The 9215-nt window shown below is 38.5% G+C and overlaps 1 protein-coding gene across 1 annotated transcript; it reads left to right on the top strand.

Moving 5' to 3' along the window:
- The first annotated feature begins 1562 nt into the window (after positions 1 to 1562).
- On the top strand, positions 1563 to 8916 carry SGMS2 (sphingomyelin synthase 2). Its single transcript, XM_010087580.1, has 5 exons — positions 1563 to 2211; positions 2992 to 3109; positions 4831 to 4984; positions 7469 to 7635; positions 8460 to 8916. Exons 1-5 carry the CDS (start codon positions 1757 to 1759, stop codon positions 8661 to 8663), a joined length of 1098 nt encoding a protein of 365 aa, XP_010085882.1. The 5' UTR covers positions 1563 to 1756; the 3' UTR covers positions 8664 to 8916.
- Positions 8917 to 9215: the final 299 nt, after the last annotated feature.

Below are 9215 nucleotides of genomic sequence, written 5' to 3'. Positions count from 1 at the left end.
AATGTAAGCAATTGGACAGGTTCAGATGTTTTTCTATACTGTCACTAAAGTGTTCTGTTGTATCTGCATCTGAAATCACCACGTTTTCTTGGGTGCTGTTTTTTTGGTGAGGTGGAGAGTTGTTCAGGTGTTGTGCATTTCAGTTCTCATACCTTTGTTGATAAGGGATTTAGGAAATGTCAACAAGTGACAGTGGATTTCAGAAATGCTGCTGAGAGGTTAATTTAGAAATGCTTCTTGACTATCCAGTATTAATTGTGTGAATCTCACATATTTGGGATCTGAACCTTTATCCCTTCTCTCTTTCAGAAGCAAAAGCAGCAGCTAGGAAATCTGTGGGATTTACATGCTGACAATGTTAAATATCTTCTGTATTTGGGGAGATGAGGGGGAGGGACCAAAACACAAATGCCTGACTTTCCAGGCTGTTCTGGTTTGTCCTTGCTATGATCAGTTACTGGACAGGTTTTTCCTAAGCAGGTTGTTTTCTCTTAAGCCAAGTTCTGTGATGTATGGTTAGGGAGACTGGCAGCTCTGGTGTCCATCGTGATGACTTAATTGTACATACAGCATGGCAAAGCGTGGCAGCCTGTGTTGGCATGCACAGGCTTGAGGTGGTGGTACTGTTGAACTTCTCTTAGAGGAGGAATTTGAAAGAAATCGTTATAACTTGCTGGTAGATAGTGAACACTTTGTATATGATAACACTACTTCTGCCATAGGAGCGGAACAGAGTAATAAAAATAGGCACGTCACCACTAAGTGGTTTCACAGGACTTTAAAGGTGGGGGGGGGGGTGTGTGAAAAATGGCCTTTGTTTTGAACAGAGCAATGTCACTTCTGTAGAGGTAAACTGCGTTCTTTTCTGTTTGTAGAAAATGTTGTTATAAAATGTACGCACTTCTCTAAATTTTATCTAATGAGATTTAATTGACAAATGCAGCCTGAAATAAATCCTGTGCAATAATGAATCTTGCTATTTGTTCCTGTTTGGGGGGTGTGTGTGCAATCTATTTAGACAGTAAGTAACTAAAGGACAAACATGGATCCATTTGTAGTCTGTTCTACATATAGGTTACCATAACTAAGAATCTAATCCAGAGGTATATTTCTCAGTTCTCTGAAATTTCAGATGTTTTTCGTGGGTACTACAGTAGCTATGTAGACACTATTTTTAAATCTTTTTGATTAAATACTCATTTAGAACCAAGCAAATTTAATGGAGCTGTCCATTGAGTAGATTTTTTCTAGATAAATCTAAATTACTTTATGCCTTACAAAATAAAATCCTGTAGTGCCCTTCTGTTTTCTCTGCTGTCACCTGGACTAACAGGATTACCTGATCGATATGGACAAACCATCTTCATATATGCAGCAGCCCTAGGGTCCAAAAGGAGATGCTTTGGATGGAATGCTCCTAAGCAAGAAAATTCAATATTGCTGCAAACGTGGCTTAGTCTCAACTTGCTTAGAATAAGCATTTTAAAGATATTTGTTTAGTGTCACATTACTAGTTCTGAAGGTTCTCAGTATCTGTTTTGGTTTATTTGCAGATGATACAGCTCTAGAGGAAAGAAAGATTTGTCTTCAACTTGCTTTACAGTATCTGAATAGTGCAAGCACAATGGACACTTTTTAGTTTTACAGAAATCAAAAATCATATAGGAACAAGAACGTTGGACTTCGAGGAATAGCATACTTCAGAGAGCCCGGAAATTGGTCACTGAGAAATCCGATTTGGCCATACAGCTTGGGAATGAATACCATTGAGACAGCAAAGCTTGAAGAGCATATGGAGGGTCAAAACAATGACACTTCTAATGGCTACTCAAGACCTACTCTCTCAGTCAGCGAAGAGAACAAAAATGGCACTAACAAACCAAAGGGCTTGTCTAATGGCTTGCGAAAAACAACGAAAAAATATCCTGATTATATCCAGATTGCTATGCCTGCTGAGTCTAGGAACAAATTTCCTCTGGAGTGGTGGAAAACGGGTATTGCCTTCGTCTATGCTCTCTTCAACTTGATTCTAACAACTGTCATGATCACTGTGGTCCATGAGAGAGTACCTCCAAAGGAGCTAAGCCCTCCCTTGCCTGACAAATTTTTTGATTACGTTGATCGTGTGAAATGGGCTTTTTCTGTATCAGAAATAAATGGAATGATACTAGTTGGATTATGGATATTCCAGTGGTTGTTTCTTAGATACAAGTAAGTAGCTATGCTTTTTTTTTTCTCTGCTGTGTGTTTTCAGAACATTGGTTTCCCTTGTTCGCTTTGGGTAGAAGAAATCTTATGATAGCATCTGTAGCAATATTGTAGAATAGGGCTGTTAGGAAAATTACAGAGATGACTTCTCTAGAAAATATTCTAGTATCCGTGCTGGGTATGGAAATGCAGGCTTCCCCTGGTTATTGAATAATGTTTAAAATCTGAATTTCTGACACCTGTGTTGTACTACTCAAATTTGTTCTCAGATTGGGCTTTTCAAAATGCATTTGCTGCCATGGCAATTTTTAATCAGAGGAAATCATGATGATGTAATAAATCTCATCCAAATGGGAGGAGGAACCACTGTCCTCTACAGCTAGACTAGGAGCTTTTCCTTTTGTCTTCATTTGCTTAAACTGTGCATATTTAAGTCAAGTGCATGGGTGTGATATGGGACTAAAAAGAGAAGGTCACTGAAGAAAAATATGCCTGACTACTGCACACCTACGTCGGAATGAGGCGACCTTAAATTGGTTAGATAGCTTTGATGGGAGTGTTGTGGTAGTTGTGTACGATTATGAGCTAGCAAGACTAAAACTGGAAAACTTTTTAATATTTGATTTAGAGAAGTGTGTGGTGAAGAACCGGGGGCAGAGCAGCTCTTTGGTTCTAGGGATTTAGCTATTTAATAAAGCTAGAGCTCCAGAACTATTATATGTATATCCTGCTTGTGAACTTTATACTCAATCTTCTTTTTTTCCCCCCTTCCCTTACTTTCAGATCAATAGTGGGACGCAGGTTCTTTTTTATAATAGGAACTTTGTATCTTTACCGCTGTATTACTATGTACGTTACCACCTTACCTGTGCCTGGAATGCATTTTCAGTGTGCGCCAAAGGTAAGAGCCTTTGCTCCCTCATTCATAGAGTCATAGAACAGCCTGGGTTGGAAAGGACCTTAAAGATCTAGTTCCAACCCCCCTGCTGTGGGCAGGGTTGCCAACCACTAGAGCAGGCTGCCTGTAATTCTTTTCTTTGTGTTTGCCTGAGTCCTTATTAGAGAAGATAGAAGATAATATTCCAGGTGTTAGTAAATAATACAAATTATTTTAAGTTGATGTGTTCAGACATATACATAGTGATAAACCAAAAGTTGCGAGATAACAGAAAGCACCTCAAGCTGTTGCTGCAGTGAAGGTGTTTTAAAGGAGAGTACCTACGTTGAAATAGTGCTGCTACCAAATTGGTAAACTTAGAGCAATTAGCTTGAGCCTCAGAAACTAATACTGCAGCAGTATTTTTTCTCTTACATAGTGGGATACCAAAGGTCAATATTGTAATTCATAGGCTCATACGCAAGCTTGTGTTGCAGTATTCTTTTAAAAAACCATCGTGTTATCATGTTTCTCACTGTTTTATCAAGAGCTGTGACAATACCTGAAGTCAGCTGCATCTCCCTGCTTCCAACCTGCAAAATGTATATACATGTGACTAAAACAAGTTCAGTTATTTAGAAAAAATTATATATTAGCATGTACATGCTAATATTCTACAAGAATGTTTTGAAAATTCTGTGGCGGTGCAGTTAGGTGGTGACACAAAGGAATTCTGTTACTGCTGTTTTATTAGTAAGAAGTATTAGACATAAATTCCCTTGGAACAAGCTGTACCAGGTTGGCTGCACTGAAAGAACAGTGCCCTTGAGAATAAGAAACAGTTTGGTGGTGCGCTGAGAAGATAAGCATTTTGAAACTGAAGAATACTGCCGCTATGCTTGGTGGATACATTTGTCACTCCTTGTGTAGGATCTCATTGGTCTTGAGATACAGCATCATGTCTGTTCAGTCTTATTCTTTCATGTTGGGACAACTTAGGAATGTAGTGCATGAGCTACTTTTCTTATGAATCAGTGTCTGTTTGAAAAAGCTGTCTTTACATACCACTACTGTAAAGACTCAACTGTTTTGTTCTAGTAGCTTGGGGAATGACTCTGGGTGTAGTAGACCGTATATAGAGGAATGGGAAGGGGTAAGCAAAGGAAAACTTAAATGTCTTTGCTGAAAGTGCATTTTGCTAGCATTAGCAAAACAGGATGAATTACTTAAACTCTGAAAAACTTGACAGCTCTTCAGGATTTCTTTTTTTGTCCTGTAACCCTAAATCTAAAATGAAGGGAGTTTGAGGTTTTTGTCCTGTAGAAACACTGCTTAGCTCTGAACAGAATGACAGAAGTGGTAGGCAAGGTTGCACAGTATTGGAACAGATTTTGAATGCGTGTTTTTTCCCTTCTGTCAATGGTTATTGTGAGATACCCGACCTTACAAATTTTTAATGTTTACCTTTCCAGTATATTCTGCTTCTCGTTCTCATACAATGCATGTTTTGAAATAGCCTGGGAAAACAAGGACAGAATGCTAGTGTTATCAAGCTGATCTTTAGCACCTGTCAACTTTGATATACATGCTTATTAATTTAAAAATATCTGAAAGAAAGCCAAAGAAAATTAAGATAGTTTATGTCCTTTTCTCTCTGAATCCACATATGTTTGGGCAAGAAGTTTACTCAAGTCAGTTATTGTGTATCTTAAACATTTTTTGGTACTTTTTTTCTGGTGTTCTAGTTGAATGGAGATTCTCAGGCAAAGGTTCAGAGGATCCTGCGACTGATTTCTGGTGGTGGTCTGTCCATAACTGGATCACACATCCTGTGCGGGGACTTCCTGTTTAGTGGTCACACTGTGGTATTAACGCTGATCTACCTGTTCATCAAAGAGTGTAAGTGATGGTGTTTCAATGCACTTTCCTTGTTCAAATGCCAATTGACTCTGTGCAGACTGGCTGATACACCTTAGATTTTAAGGAATTTTTGTGGCTTGAGCACAGTGCCATTGCACAGCTGTACTACATACAGAAGCAATGTAATTTATTTTAAGCATGCTGTACATTAGTTACTCCAAAAAATAGGAAGTTCACAGAATCACAGAATGTTAGAGATTGGAAGGGACCTCGAAAGATCATCTAGTCCAATCCCCCTGCGGGAGCAGGTTGATTCATGCTTGTAGGAGACTCTAGCAGAAGGCATCCAATTTATGCCTCTTGATGTTGATAAGAATTTGGCAAGCACACAGATATAGTTGGGTTTATGGTTTCCCCTTGCTTTACATTGCTATGGGGTATGTGGGGAAAAAAATCTGTGCTGCACGTGGAGCATTGGTCGAAGCTTTGGAGAACTAAGCACCAACTTCTAAATTTTATATATGATAAGCAATACTTCTACCCTGGGAACTTGGCTGCTCATGAATGTGCAGTGGGGAGTTCCCTTTCCAGTTCACAGGTTTGGAATTGGAATCTTCTGTCCTGCTGTTGTGTCCCAAACTATGCAAATGCTAGCTTGGCTCATGGGAATGTGTAATTCTCACTGAAACAAAAATAAGAGTAGCCAGCATCAGTTGAGTGCCTTCCTCTTATTAAAGTGTTGAGGGAAGGAAGTGTTGCAATCCTACGTTCTGTCCTTAAACAAAAACCACAATATAAGCCAGCCTGTTTCATATGACAAACTCCAAATCTGTGGATGTGAGACGTTCTTCTTCAAACAGTGATTTAAGATGCTGATGATAGTCTGCTTATTCTTAGGCCCAGGTCCTTCATGTAGAGTGAACATTACTGGGGGAATGGCATGTGTAACTTGTCAGAATTACCAGAGCAGTATTAGGAAAAGAGCCTAATAATGGATTTGTTGTTTGCCTTGTTTTGTGTGTTGTTGTAGCTTTAACATGACCTCACATACTCTTTGATATTTTTAGTACCAGGAAAGATTCAGATAACCCAATATTTTCAGGGCTAGTATAGCTCATGCACTGTTATCATAAGGGGTTGGAGGAATTGTCAGAAATTCTTGTCATAAGCCTTTTGACTGCTGCTTAATTGTTAGGCATATATTTCAGTGGAGTTGTGCTCTATAAATGAGAAATGCGTAGCTTTCCTTTTTCTGCCTCCCATGTAATTAGCAAAATGTTACCTGAGCAAGGGCTGAAGCCCTATAATTGCTCTGAATTAGAGGTTGCTTATGGTGTTCTTTCCTGCTCTTTTGGTATGACACATCTTCAGTACAAGATGCATCCTGAGGTTTTTATTATTTCTGGCTTAGTGGATTTTTTTTTTTTGCTCTGCTCTTCTCCTCCTTTCATAGTTTTGCTGCTTCTTCATTTATTCTCCTGCACTCCAGCTTTTTTGCCTGGAATAGTTATTTTAGCCTTGGTATGTCTTTCTTGCTTGGGCTGTTTTCATCAGCTTCTTGAGACTTGGCTCCCTTTTTTTTAATCAGATACATATTTATCTGCAATGTTTTAGGTAGAGATGAGAGAATTTATGGCTTTGACACTTGCATTAAAACTTAAGTCCTCCTACAGTAATTGTTTTGCACAGGTCTTCCAAACTACTACTGGGCAGACTTGTTGAGATCAGTAACTTTTCTGCTGGTATTGTGTGCAAGTAAAGGCTGACCATTGCCCCACAAGGGAAGGGGTGCCAAAACCTCCTGCTGCGAATGAAATAAAGCCTGTTAGCCTGTCAGAAGTTATGAATGGTCACTGTGACACCCAAGGCATTTGTCAATGAGGAAGCAAGGGCAGGGGAATTTTTCCACTGAAGTGGCTTAAATGCATTTTGAAGAATAGGCTCGCTCCCATTTGTTAATCTTTAATGAAAGGGTATAAATTCACATACTGTTCTTCCCTGTACAGTGCAGAACAGAGGTCTCATGCAAAGTCATTCAAAGCTAAGAATCAAAATAAGGTGTTTTTTCCTGTGTAATCTGTCATCTCTGCTCGGGTCTTACTGATTCTAGACATTTTACTTGAGTGTAAGTTTACTTAAGCATAGACTGTAAAAAGAGCAGAGATTCAAAGCACCCAAGTAAAATAATCAAAGTGTATGTCTTGCCTCAATTCTGTCTCTTCCCCTGTACCCCATACCCTAGAAGTTATTTAACTGGAAAACTTAAATTACTTGACTAGAAAATGGGTGATGGTGCTGTCTCTCTCTAACTGCAAGCTCATCTTGGCTTCATTTTACAAAGTAAGAACACCTCAGTAAGTTTGCATAATTCTTTAGTCTTGTTTTCTTGTACTCATAAATGAGTTATGTTTTTTAATTTAGTAGCCTTATTAAATAATATTTTTCTTTTCCCGTTCCCTTTGTGGATTGCTATAATAATGTGTGGCTTTGTGTGTTTTTCCCCATCACTTCCCTGTTTCACAGATTCACCACGTCATTTCTGGTGGTATCACTTAATCTGCTGGTTAATGAGTGCTGCTGGCATCGTTTGCATCCTGGTTGCTCATGAACACTATACTGTAGATGTCATCATTGCTTACTATATCACCACACGGCTTTTCTGGTGGTACCACTCAATGGCTAATGAAAAGGTGAGTAGCAAATACCTTCAGAATCAATGTATAGCCTGCATTTGTTAATACTGCTCAAAGGGCAAAGTCAGCTCTTAGTTTTGAAATCAAAATAGAGGTTCCATATTGAGGTTTAAACTAATTGGGCAAGGAGTTTGACTTTACTGTAGTTTAAGTTAATATTTAGTATATTAAGATGTTTTCTTTTTGATCTGCACCTGTGAAGTAATTTAAAAATCTCTCTTTAGAAGTTATTTTTTTAAAATTCCTGATACTTTGGCTTAAAAGCATTTTTTTTTTTGAACTTCAGTGTTTTATTGCTGTAATGGATGTATGGAATAGCCCTTGATTATCTAAGCTTGTGAGTAGTAGTTTAGTAATAAAATTTTGGACCAACCTACATTTCCTAGACCATCCTAAAATTCTAGTGACGTTTACAGAAGAATGGTCACTAAAAGTATCCTGTGCAGAAGGTAACCGCAGTTGTTTGAAGAACACTTTCAAGTAGGAGCATTGCTCTCAAGGCATTTTAATCTAGTTTACTCATCAATGGAAACATTACATGCCTGAAAGGACTCATGTTCAAAAAGACTTAAGTGCTCTGTCTCCCTAAATTTTGTACAGCAACAAAGCATCCTTGTGTGTTAAAGATGCTCAGTTTGTAGTATACATTGGGACTATGGTGTACATGCTACTCTGGTTTTTCTAGGCTAAATGCACCTCATCTTTCCAGAAATGCATGCAAATATATTGCATTTTTGTAGTTGTCTTGAGTCAATGTAATTGATTATAATGCTTTAAACTGATTGTCTGTTTCCTTTTCCTCTTTACTTGTGCCAATACAGACTTTAAAGGTCTCTTCGCAGACAAATTTTCTCTCTCGAGCATGGTGGTATCCAATATTTTATTTCTTTGAGAAGAACGTGCAAGGTTCTGTTCCTTGCAGCTTTTCTTGGCCAATATCTTGGCCTCCCAGCTGCTTCAAATCTTCATGCAAAAAGTATTCACGGGTTCAGAAGACAGGAGAGGACAATGAAAAATCTACCTGAAGAAAAGAAGGAAAGCATCTGCTCTGTTTTTTCTACCAAAACATTAATGCTGTAACCAAAGCTCTTAAGAGGACTTCACTGTACCTGAAGAAGTGGACCAAGCTTCTGTGCAATTGATTGGAAAGACAATTGTTGACAAACATTTCCTATGTTTTCCTATCATCAGGCTGTACAGACCTATTCTACTCTTCAGTGCTAATAGAATGCACCACTGATGGGATTTCATTATTAAAGAAAAAATGGAGCAGGACTTTGCTTTACTAATGAGATAGAGGTGCCAAAGACCCCGTTAACACTTTCATTACTAACCATCACTCATCCACAGAAGCACCCAAAAATCTCATCTGCAGAGTTCTGGAGTGCATAAAGGGCAAAAAGATGCTAAAATGTAAAGGCACGATATTGGCATATTGAGGCATATAAAAAATAGCACAATTGTGGGAAGTGGTTTGTTGCGTTATTCTTGCTAATGAAGGTAAGGCCTTTGTGTGACTGGTACAGCTGGAAGCGAGTCTTGACTTTTTTTACACTCTATGGGTATGGATATCTTAT

Source organism: Pterocles gutturalis, unplaced genomic scaffold (genome assembly GCF_000699245.1).
Source record: "Pterocles gutturalis isolate BGI_N339 unplaced genomic scaffold, ASM69924v1 scaffold19596, whole genome shotgun sequence".
NCBI lineage: Eukaryota > Metazoa > Chordata > Aves > Pterocliformes > Pteroclidae > Pterocles > Pterocles gutturalis.
The sequence above is the reverse complement of the archived record's forward strand: the minus strand, read 5'-3'. Positions and strand labels throughout refer to the sequence as shown.